The 15,757-nt window shown below is 35.3% G+C and overlaps 1 protein-coding gene across 1 annotated transcript in view; it reads left to right on the top strand.

Annotated features, from left to right (window-relative positions):
- The window catches only part of LRBA (LPS responsive beige-like anchor protein), a 747,979-nt gene that overhangs the window by 209,199 nt on the left and 523,023 nt on the right, over nucleotides 1-15,757 (top strand). Inside the window, exons 32-34 of the mRNA XM_018061590.1 lie at nucleotides 4,674-4,752; nucleotides 6,825-6,958; nucleotides 14,471-14,532. Coding sequence (XP_017917079.1) covers nucleotides 4,674-4,752; nucleotides 6,825-6,958; nucleotides 14,471-14,532 — 275 coding nt within the window. The remainder of the gene's footprint in view (nucleotides 1-4,673; nucleotides 4,753-6,824; nucleotides 6,959-14,470; nucleotides 14,533-15,757) is intronic.

Genomic DNA, 15,757 nt, shown 5'->3' with positions numbered 1-15,757 from the left:
CTGGTTTGTCTATATAGTGGGGTGTAGTACTTAGAAGCCAGGGTGCATGCAGTTAGGTGTTAGATGCTCTCAGGTCCTCTCAGTGGTCAGGTTAGGGACTGCACTCTATCGATGTGTATGTTAATGAGAGTGTATGTTTTATATACAGGCATACCTTGGAGACCACTGCAGTAAAGTGGCTATCACAAAGTGAGTCACATGAATTTTTTGTTTCCCAGTGCATATAAAAGTTATTTACAGTATCCTATAGCATTATGTCTAAAAATACCATGTGTATACCTTAATTCCATCAGCAGATGAATGGATAAGAAAGTTGTGGTACATATACACAATGGAGTATTACTCAGCCATTAAAAAGAATACGTTTGAATCAGTTCTAATGAGGTGGATGAAACTGGAGCTGATTATACAGAGTGGAGTAAGCCAGAAAGAAAAACACCAATACAGTATACTAAAGCATATATATGGAATTTAGAAAGATGGTAAGGATAACCCTGTATGTGAGACAGCAAAAGAGACACAGATGTATAGAACAGTCTTTTGGACTCTGTGGGAGAGGGAGAGGGTGGGATGATTTGGGAGAATGGCATTGAAACCCGTATAATATCATATATGAAATGAATCGCCAGTCCAGGTTTGATGCAGGATACAGGATGCCTGGGGCTGGTGCACTGGGATGGCCCAGAGGGATGGTACAGGGAGGGAGGTGGGAGGGGGGTTCAGGATTGGGAACTCAGGTACACCCGTGGCAGATTCATGTTGATGTATGGCAAAACCAATACAATATTGTAAATTAAAATAAAGTAAAATTAAAAAATAAATAACATTATTAAAAATGCTAACCATATGAAGCCTTCAGTCATAATAGTTTTGCAATAATAACATCAAAGATCACTGATCACAGATCACCATAATAAATATAATAATAAAAAGAAAAAGTTTGAACTATGAGAATCAGCAAAATGTGGATTTTTAGATGTGATGTGAGGAAATATCATTGGAAAAATGGTGTCCATACACTTGCTTGATGCAGAGTTGCCACAGATCTTCAATTTGTGAAAAGCACAATTTGTAAAAGAATGCAGTTATTGTGCTTCACTTTATTGTGGTTTTCAGATATAGTGTGGTTTAAAAATATTTCTGAAAATTAACATTTTTTTTAACAGATTGAAAGTATGTTGTAACTCTGTGATGTCAAATGGATTTTTATGCACTGGGAAACCAAAAAATTTGTGTGACTTGCATTGTTGTGATATTTACTTTATTGCCGTGGTATGGAATTGAATCCAGAATATCTCCAAGGTGCACGTGTCCTCAGATGACATGCTTATATTTTACAACTGTTTCTCCTCTAGTGTATATAATCTTGAGGTTGTAGGTTGTCAAAACAGTGAATTCAGAGAGTTACTGCATTCCTCGTCCTTTAGCCGTTTACCAAATTGCAGACTCGGTTCTGTTGCTTTCCTGGCTTTATCCAGTTTTCTCACAATTAGGTCTCAACTTCTGGTTAACTACTTGTTAAGGTACCTTAGTAAAATTCATTGATTTAAGCGATGTTATCATGTGGGAGAATGTGCATCTTATCAAGATGAAATAGATTGTTATGGAAAATAATTCTTACCTAGAGATTTCTTAAATTCTGTTTCTTTTAAAATAAGCCCACGATTCCTGTCTTTTCTCTGATGACTTTCTCTAAAGTCTGTATCAGTGTCCTCCAATGAAGATCCTAGCAATAAACCTTTGTTTGAATAAATTAATTCAGTGAGGGAGAATGTAGACAATGAAGAAACTTGCGACATCTCCGGGAAAACGATTTATTAAAGGATTTGAGTTTGTGTGTAAGTGTAGAGAATATAGTCTGGAAGGATATGTTTCCAAACTGCCGCTAGTGGCTGCCTTTGGAAAAGGACTGGGACTAGGAGGGCTTGTACAGAACATTTCTGAATTTAAAAATCAGGATGTATCCATGCATTGGGTAAATAAAATAATTGGAAAAAAATGATAATTTGAGGTCAGGGTTATGGAAGTGGGCCTTTCTTCTGAATTAGGAACTGTCAGGAAGCATGGGTAATTGTGATTTTAGGTATCCTAATTAAGTGTTATCTAGACTCATGGAAGACTTGATGGAGCCTAAAGCTCTAATTGGTAAAGAAATAGCAGTCTTTCATATTAGAATTTGGGATGTTTGACCATCTTTGTTATGTTATGGAGTTCATGTTTTGGTCTTTTGGGACACGATTACAGAGTGGTATTTTATGTTGGCTCATCATAGTCATGACATGGCATTGTTTGCCGTTGCTGTTTTATGAAATGGTTCATAGTCAGCAAAAGAAGACCATGAGCTAGGTATAGGTTCTAAAGCCAGCCCTTAACCACCCCAGGGCCTAGTTGACATTACAGCCAGCTCCCAGATGCCAAAGAGGCTGCTTTTCTACCTTCTCCCCTATTTCTACCATCTTTCTTTCTACATGCTGGATGGAAATGTCTTCTTCTGTTTCCCTCTTATCTGTCTTTCTGTCCACACCACTTTGTCTGCTTTAGGTGTTTCTAGTGTGCCCACGCCTGAGGTTCTAAGAATGGATCAAAAGCATCCTGAGCGTGCATCCTGATAGATTCCAGAATTCTTCAAGCCTCCCTTCCCTCCTGTGTGTAAGCTCTGCATCTTTGTTTCCTTTGCTTCGACATGTCTGTTGCCTTTCTCGGTCTGTCCCTGTATAGAATTGTGGTGGGATTTCAGTCTGCTCCAATACTAACTTGGCATCCTTTGAAGACCTTGTTTTTAGAAATGGAAGTTTCACTTCCTGGAGTGCCAGTGCGTCTCCTGCACGCATCCCCTCCATGTTGTTAGGATACCCTCCCAGCTGAGTCCCAGTGACTCTTGTGACCCTTGTGTTGGAGAGAGGCATTTAACACCGTGTTTGTCCTCTTTTCTTCTTTCACCCTATTGCCAGTCTTAGAAAATGGCCCTTCTGTTTCTTCAGGTCTTCCTCCTAGCTTAAATTAAATGCTTTTCTATCTCATATGTTCTGATTCTTAAATGGGAACTTTATTTTTCCCCTACTTTTGTGAACTTTTTAGAACTCTTCAAGCCTCAGTAAATTACCATCCAAATTAGTCTTCTGGACTTTTTCAAAACTTCCTATATTCTGTGTTGTCCATTCTTTGACTCTGTCAGAGTTAATTTCCTGGTATTTATTTTTCTCTTTCCAAGTAAAATTTATAAGCACAGTTATTTTTGGAAAACATGAAGAAGTTAGCTCTGTATAGGGCAGGATAGCGTGAACAGTTTGTACTCGAAGAGGGTGAGTTGGCCACTGAGCAATACAGATAAACAAAAATAAGGATATCTGGGAGTGTTCATTGGAGAGCAAAATTAGACCATGGGAATTAATTTTATATAGTAGTTTGAACAAAGATAGGGACATAAAATTATAGGAAATGGAGAGGGAATTATATACCATATGGGAAGAATGACCTACTAAAATCTGGGAGATGGTTTGATTAAGGGAATGATTTTTGCAATTATAAATTGAGAACCTTCTATTTTGTTACTTTATCTAGGTATTTGAGAGAGATGGATGAAAAAGATGTGATCTCTGCTTTCAAAAATATTAGTGTATGAGGGAGAAGGACATTTAAAAAATCAGTTGAAATATAGTGTGACAAATACAACATCAGGTTATGTCCTAATTACAGTGAGGACACCCAGGAGGGAGTGTATGTTCTGCTTGTATCACTTAAGAAAGACTTCTCAGTTGATTATTGCGTAATGTTTGCTGAACTCGATTCAGAAGCGTTTAAAGTATCGAGCAGAAGTTATTTAGTGACTGCATAGAGAGAGTTGTCATGGTAATGAGGCGTACCTATTTAAGCTAAATTTGGAATTAGTGGTTTCTCCTTTTTGCTTCAGTTTTAAGACGTTTCTGCTTGTGTATGTCCTTTGCTATTTGATGTTGAACTGAATGAATCATGATCCCAATTGAGTGATTCAGAATTTTCTATTACTTCTTCAGCTGATGGTTGCAAAGACTCCTTTATGTGAGAATTATATATTAAATGATTCAAGAAAAACCTTGTTAATTGGTAGATTTTAATGTTATCCAATTATGTTGTTGTTTAGTCTGTAAGTCATGTCTAGTTCTCTTATAACACCATGGATTGTAGCCTGCCAGGATCCTCTGTCCATGGGATTTCCCAGGCAAGAATACTGGAAAGTGTTCTTGTTTCCTTCAACAAGGGATCTTTCCTACCCAGGGGTCAAACCCACATCTCCTGCATTGCAGGCAGATTCTTTACCAATGAGCCACGAGGGAAGTCCCATCAGATTATAATAGGCATTAAAAATGTATGGGTGTGTGCATGCCTAGTCATGTTGGACTCTTTGCGACCCCATGGACTGTAGCCCTGCAGACTCGTTTGACCATGTGACTTTCCAGGCAAGAATGCTGGAGGGGTTCCCATTTCCTATTCCAGGGGATCTTCCTGATGCAGGGACTGAACCCGCATCTCTTGTGTCTCCTGCATTGGCAGGCAGCTCCTTTACGAACTGTGCTATCTGGCAAAATGCACCTGGAAAAATGCAGTATCGTATGTTTTGTTTTGTGATTTGGTATCAAGATACCTTTTTTGTTTGAACTCTTGTTCATCCCATGAATGGTTATTTTCTCTTATAGGTGGTAGATCATCTAATGCAAAATTACCTGCAGTTCCAACAGTTGGTTCAGTTCCACAAGACCAAGTTTCAAATATGAGGTATTCAAGCTATTAATTTAGATATTTGTGATATATTCCTTTTGATAACTCTTAAAATATCTAGCTATAATTTTTTTTAATTTACTTTTTTTTTTAAAGTGACATTTAGCGGCTTGGGAATATTTTAGAAGTTCTTCCTGAAAGAAGATGAGGTGTAAAAGATTCCTGAGAATTAGCTATTTGGGATCAATAAATGCTAAATGGATAACAAATATTTAATTTCACAGGTAGTTAATAAATGCTAAATGGATAACAAATATTTAGTTTCACAGGTAGTTAGTAACTAATGGCTTACGTTTCATATGATTGTAGATTGAACATTTGGAATTCATTGTTCTTCTTCCCTAGAAATGCTGAAATAAGTTTATGTTGATATTGAATTATAGGTAGATTTTTACTGTCTGCTATCTTGTCTAGTTAGGAATATGTGTTTCAAGTTCTAATTTAGAAGGCTGTGAATATATTTCACCACTAGAGCCTTTGTGGCTAGAGTCCTTGATGTATGCCTTACCACAATTGGAAAATGCAGAGCATTTTACAAATAAAGATACTTGGGTGCTACAAGTGTAGGCTCATAGTTGTGATATCATCCAGGGATAAGAGGCTCCATGAAATCAATAGAGAGAAATAGTATTATGTGGAACACCTGGGAAGAGGTGGTTGTTGACCACAGAAGTTTGCAGCAGCTTACCTGTTGATAATTTCAGTAGCATCTCTTGTTACCAGTATAAATAGGAAGTACTCTTTGTAGGAACAGTAAATAAGTAGTGACTATTTGTATACATGTTTGGTTCATAAGTTAGAAAGTGAAATTCCTGAAATGCAGGGGATTTTTTTTTTAAACTCATTCAGTTCAGTCGCTCAGTCGTGTCTGACTCTTTGCGACCCCGTGAACCGCAGCACGCCAGGCTTCCCTGTCCATCACCAACTCCCAGAGTTTACCCAAACTCATGTCCATTGAGTCGGTGATGCAATCCAACCATCTCATCCTCTGTTGTCCCCTTCTCCTCCTGCCCCCAATCCCTCCCAGCATCAGGGCCTTTTCAAATGAGTCAGCTCTTCGCATCAGGTGGCCAAAGTACTGGAGTTTCAGCTTCAACATCAGTCCTTCCAGTGAACACTCAGGACTGATCTCCTTTAGGATGGAATGGTTGAATCTCCTTGCAGTCCAAGGGACTCTCAAGAGTCTTTTCCAAGACCACAGTTCAAAAGCATCAATTCTTTGGTGTTCAGCTTTCTTTATAGTCCAACTCTCACATCCATACATGACTACTAGAAAAACCATAGCCTTGACTAGATGGACCTTTGTTGAGAAAGTAACGTCTCTCCTTTTTAATATGCTGTCAATATTGGTCATTTAACTCATTAAATATGTATATATGTATATAGTTGGATATGGATCCAACCAACTGCAGATTGAAAATGTTGAAAAAAAATTCCTAGAGAGTTCCAAAAAGCCAAACTTGAATTTGGCTCACGTTGGCAACTATGTATGTATGTGTATGTGTGGGGATATGTATCTATCTGTCTATAGATATGCATAGTCATGGTCAATAGAAAATTAGATAAAAGACTGATAAAATTTGATAAAAGATTTGATAAAAAATTTTCCATAAAGTTCCAAAAAGCAAAACTTGAATTTGCCTCACGTTGGCAACTATGTATGTATGTATAAGCGCATGTGTGTGCATGTATGTAGATGCACACACAGGAAGGCGTATATATGCACGGTCATGGTCAATAGGAAATCTGATGGAAGGCTGTTAAATTTTGATAAAAAAGTGGTTTTGGTTGTCATGGAGCCAAAATCAAGTACTCTGTACTAGCCAGTTAGGACTTCTAATAAGAGCTGATGTTTGGAATGTTTGTTAGCCAGGTTGCTTGTGAGGACTAGGGGTGGCAATGTACAATACGATAAAAGTGGATATTCCAGGCAGAAGGAATGATGTATATAGCAATAATGAGTCATCAGATGATTTTCAGTTTTTCATGTAATTTTACATTTTTACGGAAACTCACTTTAAAAATAAAAAAAAATTGATCAATAATAATTAATAACATCTTTCCATTAGCATTACAGAGAGGCTCGAACATGCTTTGGAAAAGGCAGCTCCTCTACTGCGAGAGATATTTGTAGATTTTGCACCTTTCCTTTCTCGGACACTTTTGGGTAGCCATGGACAGGAACTGCTTATAGAGGGAACAAGTAAGTCATTTTTCTTTCTTCACGTATGCATTTAAATTTCAGGGCTGAACACTGAAATGAATAATAAAAGAGGCATGAGGTTTTATTGTTTTTGGCCTTTGACAAGGCTTCTCATGGAGTCTGTACATATCTTTTAAATAATATGGCATGGCTGATATTCTAATCTGTTCAAGGTTTTTTTAATCACGATTTGAATGAGATTTGTATTCAGCAGGTTTCTTACTGTGTGTTTTGGGGAACAATAAAAGAAAACTTATTAAATGCAGAAAGTAAGAAATGTTTGATACATTAAAATTAACCATGAAAATTTAGAATTCGAGAGACTAATGTTAACAGCAACAAGTGATGTATTTACCTGAGATTTTACCTGGATTTGAGATCTATATAAACAACAGTGTATTGCCACATGTTGTGAAATTGAGGAATGCATTATTAGTCTTTACTAGTGGAGTTCTGTTCTACGAATAAGGAGAAAAAGCAATGGTATTTTCTCTATCTTGCTTGTATCACACCTAGATTACTTGATCTTTTCTAGATAGGGTACTTTGAGATGCTGTCTAGATAGTGTGGAGAAGTAAATTGCCGTGCAGATTGGAAACCATCCATTTTTGGAATGGATGGAGAGGTAGTGGGGCTTTTCTTTTCTCTTTTTTAAAGCATGAAGCGCTTGTCAGATTAAGTGTTGTCTAATATTCAAGAAGTTAACTCAACCAAGTGAAAGTTGTCTTGCCCTGAATTTCTCAGACAGTAGAAACCAGTTCAATAGAGATCAACTTTGCAAACAATTAGATTTATTATTTGAGCTTAACAGACTGACTTCAAAACACCAGTCTTCATTCCCGTAACTAACATTTTTTAAAGGACAAGCTAGAGGACCTTCATCACTGATAATGTCAAATTGCTCTTTTCATTCAAAAATGTTTGTAGTGTATGTTCACTAAATTTGGCTTGTCTGTATACAGGTTTGATGTTTTATGGATAAGACATATATTCTTGTAAAGCTGAAAAATCATGGGAAAGCACAGTTATCTGTACTCTAGTATCTTTAAATATAAACTTAGCTTTAGTTATCATAACTTTTTGTTGTGCAGTCAGTCACTAGGTTATCTATGCAATTTCTTAAAACTTGTGAAGAAAAACCCTCTTTTTATAGTAATAAGGATATAGTGATAATGAAAGTTATAGATAGGTTAATAGTTCAAGATATCCTTATCTGAGTGTTAACTATGGGATATCAGCACTTTATTTGGCTCTTAAAACATAAGAAATAGTCATTAGCTAATGTAATAATTTCATCATCATCCCTGCTGTAAATATGTATTGGGTTGGTGATGATTGATATCATTTCTATATAGTCAAGGAGTAGCATTGAATTTATGTGGGAAAAAAGTTCAGGGTTTAGAAACATTGAACCAAATTAGGGGTAGAAATTTACTCTCTCTGCTGAAGGATATAATTATTTAGCCAAGGACTGTTTGACCTAATGAAGTAATAAAATTTGAAAGGAAGTGAATTGATATATTGAAGGAATTCACCCTAATTTATGCTTCATATATCAAACATTTATTCTATTAAAGTGGTATGACAACTTGTTAATTACATTTCATTTTATAATGCTAAAATGAATGTATTAATTATAACCTTTAAGTATAGCAATAGATTTTTGCTGTTTAGTTGATCTTTGAATTTTATAATAGACCCAGCACAATAGGATCTTCTTAGATACTCAAAAATATTAAATTTGACAATTCTAGATCCTTAAGCAAAATTTAATTTAGAATCAATTTGCTATTGATAAATTCTGATAATATGATGAAAAGGAAGATGATGTGCTTTTGATCATCTATAAAAAATAACTTGATCATTGCCTACTTACTGGATTGTGTTCATAAAAATAAATAAATCTAAGAGTTTTATATAGCAAATATATTTTGAATTGTGAGGAATCCTTTAGGTGGTAGTTTTATGCACTGTAAAACAGAAAAGTTTTGAGGGGGAGGTTGTTGCAGCATAGTTCTGTTGAAAAAGTTTTGAACTAAAAAATGTCAGTAGAAGGGATATCTCTGGTGGTCCAGCAGTTAAGACTCCATGCTTCCACTGCAGAGTTTGATCCCGGGTTGAAGAAGTAAGATCCCACATGCTGCGTGGTGCGGCCATAAAAAAAAAAAAAAAAAAAAAAGGCAGGCACCTTCAGTCCCTGTTGGTCACTAGCTGTGTGACCAGGTACTTGAAACCTTATTACTTAAAAAATTTTAAATTATTTTTGTAAATAATTTTAATGAACATTTAAAATATTTACAAAGTATGAGTTGCAATAATTATGAAGTTACTATTGCTGACTACCCAGACCATCTTTGTTTTGCCATAACTGTTATATCCATCTCATTTTGTTTTCCTTTAGTCTTTAAAACAACCATAAGCATCATGTAATTTCACCTCTAAATAGTTACAATTCATGTAAAAAAGATACTTTCTCACATAATCATAACTGCTTCTCTTACACCTGATAATATTAATAATAATTCTATAATATCCTTTAATACTCAGCCCATGTTCATCTTTATTTAAAGAGATATTTTTATGTAATTGATTTTTTTCCGGTTAAGATCAAGAAAAATCATTTTTTTCATTTGATGTGTCTGTTAAATCCATGCTAATGTCAAATAGTTTCCCAGTATTCCTTGGTTTTCATGTGATTGACTTGTTGAAGAAATAGGGTTGGTGGTTCTGTAGAATGTTAACACATTTTGGGACTCTGTGGCTATTCTTGGTGACGTCATTTAACAGTTTCTCTAGTCTGTGTGTTTCCTGATGGCTTGAAGTCTAATTAGATGTGATAATTCATGTTATATCATGCCTAGAGTCACATATTTTCTGATTGGCTCAATTTTAGTAGTATTAACCCTCCTTTTCAGGTAGTTATAACCCTTTGTAAGAACTGATGTTTTATTGCTTTTATTGTTCTTAAAGAAGTCTTCCGAAAACAAAAAGATGATTACTTGTAAATAAAGTTTGTTCTGACAGTTACCTTAAGTGATTTCATTCGGCACTTTTTATAAATCTAAGGTTCATTATGAGCTTTTTGTGGTCTTAATTTTCCTATATGTTAAAACATTTTGCTAATTATCATTACTCATCAGTTATTTCTAATTATGCTAAGGACTAAAACAATAAAAAAAAAAAAACAAGAATATTAGAACTGCTTCCAGCATCAGGGTGAACTAGGAAACCAAATCTTGGATCACTCTGGTTTCTTACTATGTTGCCAAAGTATTGCATTGTGTTTTAAGAAGATATAAACTTGTTTTCTCAATTGGATTAAAAGCTGGTATTTGGGGAGGGCAAAAATATCTTAAGTATTACAGTTGGTTTTGACTTTCCAATAGACCACAGTACATCTGGGGCTTCCCCTGTAGCTTAGCTGGTAAAGAGGCCACCTGCATTGCGGGATACCTGGGTTCGATCCCTGGTTGGGAACATCCCCTGGAGTAGGGAAAAGCTACCCACTCCAGGATTCTGGCCTGGAGAATTCCCTGGACTATTGTCCATGGGATTGCAAAGAGCTGGACATGACTGAGTGACTTTCACTTTCACAGTACATCTGTGTAGTTTATTTTTAGGATTAAAATTTCATGGGGTCACAATTAAGAAAAAATGGTATGAAATGCTCTTTACGCTCTTCAAAAATTATTGAGACATATTGGTATAAAAGAAATCTGTGAATACCAGCTTTGTGTCTTATTTTTAGCTTTTACTGAATATAGTTAGTTAAGTCAGAATTTTCTATTTTCTGTCCATAATGGTGGGGTGAAAAAAAATTGATAGGAGAAGACATTTTATAAGTACTGGACCATCTGTGGCTAAATTTGAAGAGATAGGGAGCAGTATTCATAATTTTTATCAAACTCAAGACTTCATTAGTGCACAGTATATTTCTGTGGACAAAAAGGAAATTGATTTCTCAGCATCATGTCATTCAACAGGAACAGTTTAATTCTACAAAATTCATACGATGTTTTGTGACAAAAACCTGGATTATCTCATTTTGGTAAAAAGGCCTGTGACAGTGTTCATGCACTGTTGCTGACTGTGCACTGCAGCTTGCTTGGTGCAATTTCTAAGTGAATAGCTACTGAAGCAGGTTTATAGACAAGGACGATCAGAAGGAAACATTCACGTAGAAGTGAAAAAATTCAATTGATTGATCATTCTAAATGTCGTTCATAATCTAAAGATGATAATATTTTGGAATTCGAGAGGAGAGAAAGTGACCTTGCAAAATTCCACCTTCCTGCTGCTGCTGCTGCTAAGTTGCTTCAGTCGTGTCCGACCCTCAGCAACCCCATGGACTGCAGCTCACTAGGCTCCTCTGTCCATGGGATTTTCCAGGCAAAAGAGTACTGGAGTGGGTTGTCAACCTTCCTGCTGCTGCTGCTGCTAAGTCACTTCGGTCGTGTCCAACCCTCAGCAATCCCATGGACTGCAGCCCACCAGCCTCCTCCATCCATGGGATTTTCCAGGCAAAAGAGTACTGGAGTGTCAACCTTCCTAGACTATTGCATTTGACAATGTTAGTTCAAAAAGGAGGGCCAGAGCAAACAAAAGATAAAACATACTACTTAAATGCAGGGGAAAAAAGGACCAGAATTAATAATAAAATTTCATCTATTAGAAGTTTATTTGAAATTTAGAATTAATATTTATAAGATGAATATCATGTTTACAGATTCATGGGGAACAGTTAATTGTATCCAAATTATAGGCAAGTACTTTCAAAACCTGGAAAATGGGGAAGAATTGATTTTATGCTTAAATTATTATTAAAACTTCTAGTAATGTTTATGCCATTCCTTTATATTTTTTTAGATTAAAGTGACTTTGGATAAATAAAGGAAAAAACTGGGTTCTATTGTTCCAGATGGCAAATGGTCATACCTATTTTTCATGGTATACATGAGAGTTTAGATATCTCAGTGGGTTCAGATACTGAAAGCTTAAATCTGGTAATTGATTTAGTGTTTCTGAGTTTGGTAGTAAGGAAAACAGTGGTAATAGAGGTGCAGAAACTGCAGTGGTCGTTGGTCATGAAACACCCAAAGAGTAGAAAACTCTTGGCTTTGATATTCTTAATTTCTTTTGAAGAGACTATGATTCCATATCAGTGAAAAATCAAAATAAAAGCAGGCACACCGAACCCTAGGGTCAGATTATGAGTCTGGTCAGATCTCTGAACCTAAAGTACCTTGTTCACCTTCTGCTAATTAGGGCAATAGTAGAATTTGCCTGTATAAAGTGAAAATTGATACTTCTGCAGCAACTTACAACTTCACCTAAGGGCTGTTTGAAGGCTTTCCTTTGGATAATTCTTAGAGTCTGAATATAGATCTGAAGACAGATTTGCTGGTTTATAAGTCATTTCTTGCCTTTTCATCCGTGCAGCCAGTGTCACGGAAAGGTAAAAATTCAGATCAAAAAGAGATATGATTAAGTTTTGCAATCTGAAACCAAGTCCTTTATTGAGATAATTTCCTATTTACTTACTCCCATGGTTTTATATTTGTGTTTGCGGTATTGATCCCCTTTGGGCATTTAAGTTATTGAAGGTCAAATGTAAATGCTCTTTTGTCTTCTAAAGCCATTTCTCATTTAAAATTTAACACATCATCTGCTCTGGCCCCCTACCCATCCTTTAGAATCTAGAAAACCTCACTCCAAAAAACACATGAGTTGTTCTAATCAAATTATGAAATATTGTTTGACTTCTTAACTATCTTTGAATATTCAACTCCACTGATATGTGATGTTATTACCCTTCCTCTGGTTTTCTAATCTTATTGAGAAATAAAACTGAAATAAGTAATTTTTTGAAAGTATATATCCTACCATATGCTGTAGAGAGACAAAACAACCTATAAATCTTTCTAACTTTGGATGGCCCAGGTTCCTTTTAATCATTGTGGTTCACTGTTTTAGTGGATATCAAAGGCTGAGCTAGATCAGGGCCCAAATGCTTTGCAATGAAAGGAAAGTTGGTAGGAAATCTGGTTCCTCTAGGACAGAGCAATAAGGAATAATGACCTAATTGTGGAAAGACCTAAATTTACTTGCTGAAAGTAGTGGCTTTTGAAGTTGAAATATATGAAACTTCCTTTCATGTTTTCTGAAAAGTGACAGGTTTTCAGACCAATAAAGACTATACCAGTAATAAGAGTATTGGTGTGCCCTTCGTTTTGGCCTTGGCATTAGCCTGAGGGCGTATGCTCATCTCAGCTCTATAGAAACTCCAGTTTAGTCTAGTTAAATGTCTTGCTTGCTTAATGCAACATGTAGATATTCTGTAGGTAATTTTCATGTGCTGGCACTATTACCATCATTTCTGTGTTACACATGTACACATTATCTCAGATGTGGAGAAAAATGTTTCTGCCTTTTCTAAAAAGTGAAGGGAGTGAACAACCTGTTGAACTTGAATGCTGTTTGTAAGGCTACAGAATGCCAGCATGTGCCATCAGCAGATACGAGGCATTATGACTAAAAGAAGGAAGGGGAAGGAACTATAGAGCGAAAAGATTAAACAAGGGGAGTAGGATGGGGTAGGATGCCCATCAGAACTTGGTTAGAAAGAAATAAGGTAATTTTGTGGTGTGCATAAGGGCCATGGGAATTATTTTAGTTGTTATGCTTAAATTAATTTGAACTTAAGCTTATGTTTGCTTAGAAAAATATAGAATAAAAATTATGATTTTTCTAATTATTACTAGCATGATACAGTAATTTAATGCTTGTATTTGACATTGCTTTTATAAGATATTGGTTGTAAAATGTTCTTTGAACTAATCTTACTATTAATCAGAACTAAAGAATTGTTTAGATATATATTAAGTATATAAAGTTCCTTCCTGAGATAGTTTTGGTGAACTTGAAACATAAATGAGAAAATGTAAGTGAATTTATTTATTAAAAAAAAATCAAGAGTGTATAACAGACAATGGCCTGCATTTCTGTTAAGGTTTAGAGTGAGGTCACAGGTCAAGGTACTAATAAGAGTGTTTGGGATGTCTGCTGCCATGAAACAAAATGGAAACTTGATTGATAGCTGGAGGGTTGAAGGGAGAGAGTGTGGTGGAGAAAGCAAAGGTCAGGGAGCCATTTCCCTTCTCTGCATGTATAACAATCAGCTCTCTCCAAAACAAAATTTAGATGATATTAGTCAGTATGGCATATGTTGTGCACATTTCCATGAGTATTGCACAGTGTCATTGTATATGAAGTGGTAATAAATGTTTTAGCTATTTGAAAGCTGAAATGAAATCGGCTACAAAAGATTGTGGTGTTTTTGATGCCAAATTTAAAGTAATCACAGAATGTTTTGTTTACTCATTAAATATGTATAGGTTCGGTTCTTAGCAATATGTTAAATTTTATTTTAAAAACAGATTTGGGCAAAGTTGTGTAAGAAATAATCCCTCATTTGTTTTTTATAAAATTAAAAACAAATTCTCTTTAATATAGGTCTGGTTTGCATGAAGTCTAGTAGTTCAGTTGTGGAGTTGGTTATGCTACTGTGTTCTCAGGTGAGTGACAAGAATAAATGCTGAATTAAGTAAATTCTCAAATGAATTTATTTTGCAAAAAAGTTAAAATTGTTGATAAGAAGTTTTTTCTATAATAGAGTTTTGAGTTTGCAGTTTTAAAATAATTTCTTTGTATTGCAAAAGGATTACTTCTTGTGTTTGTTGCTAAGAGATAATTTTGAGGTACGTGCTGAGAGGAATTGTATAGGTGAGTGAGAAACAGGTTTTTCAAGCCACATTTAAAAATGCTCAGATCAAACGATTTTGAGATGGCTAAATTTCTTTGCTTTGTGTATTAAGGTTATAGAAACAGATTTATTTCTATACCTTGTAGAGTGCCACTCTGACTCCCCTGGGAATAATGGGTTTACTTCCCTTTTGTGCAGAGGTTATAAAATGAGTGATAAATAATTTTGAATTCTTGTCATTGCTAATTATTTTTGACATACACAGTAGATTTGGGAAAACATCAACAAAAATATGGCAGCCATCATAATAAGGTGTAGTGAGTAAATTCCTAAAAGCAACGTTGCTTTCAGTGTTCAGAAACCTTACACCTCATGTGGTAAACTCTAATGATTGAAAAAAAAAAAAACTTACATAAAAATCATGTATCCTGTGATTTTTTTTTTTTTCCCCGCTCTGGTTAGCAGTTAAATAGATGAATGTTTTTTATTGAGAGTTTTCTTTGTAGTCTTTTAAAAATGATATCTTGCTGGTAGTAAATTCCCCTACTTAAAACTTTAAAATAGCCTTTATTAATAGGAAGAGTATTGGTCTAGAGGTCAAGGGTTCTGACCCATTTCAAAACCTTTGACCTTCATTTACAACTCCTCTGGTTTACTTGCCTGACGAATAAGGATAATGCAAAATTAATGTTTCTTTGCATCGATTTATTCATTTTAGTGCCTATATTGCCAAATTTATTTAGACTGTGCTGATGGACATTTCATGAATACAAATTAAAGAATCATAGAAGGTGTGAGAAATCAATACTATGCATTGTCAATAAAATGCAATAAGAACAATTACTTCTAGAGATTGCATCTAATGGATTTTTATAATGAACTTGTAAAGAGTAGTTATGTTTGTAGTGGGCTTATTATTCTTAGATTTAGTGAGAATCATTTTTTAATTTAATTATCTCCTTTAAAAAACTCCATTTCTTTAAAAGCTGACTGGATAAAATTTCCCATTGAGTAATCTGATTTGAAATAATTGGTTG

The sequence above is a fragment of the Capra hircus genome, chromosome 17 (genome assembly GCF_001704415.2).
Source record: "Capra hircus breed San Clemente chromosome 17, ASM170441v1, whole genome shotgun sequence".
NCBI classification, from domain to species: Eukaryota; Metazoa; Chordata; class Mammalia; order Artiodactyla; family Bovidae; genus Capra; species Capra hircus.
This window is presented reverse-complemented; position numbering and strand designations above follow the sequence as displayed.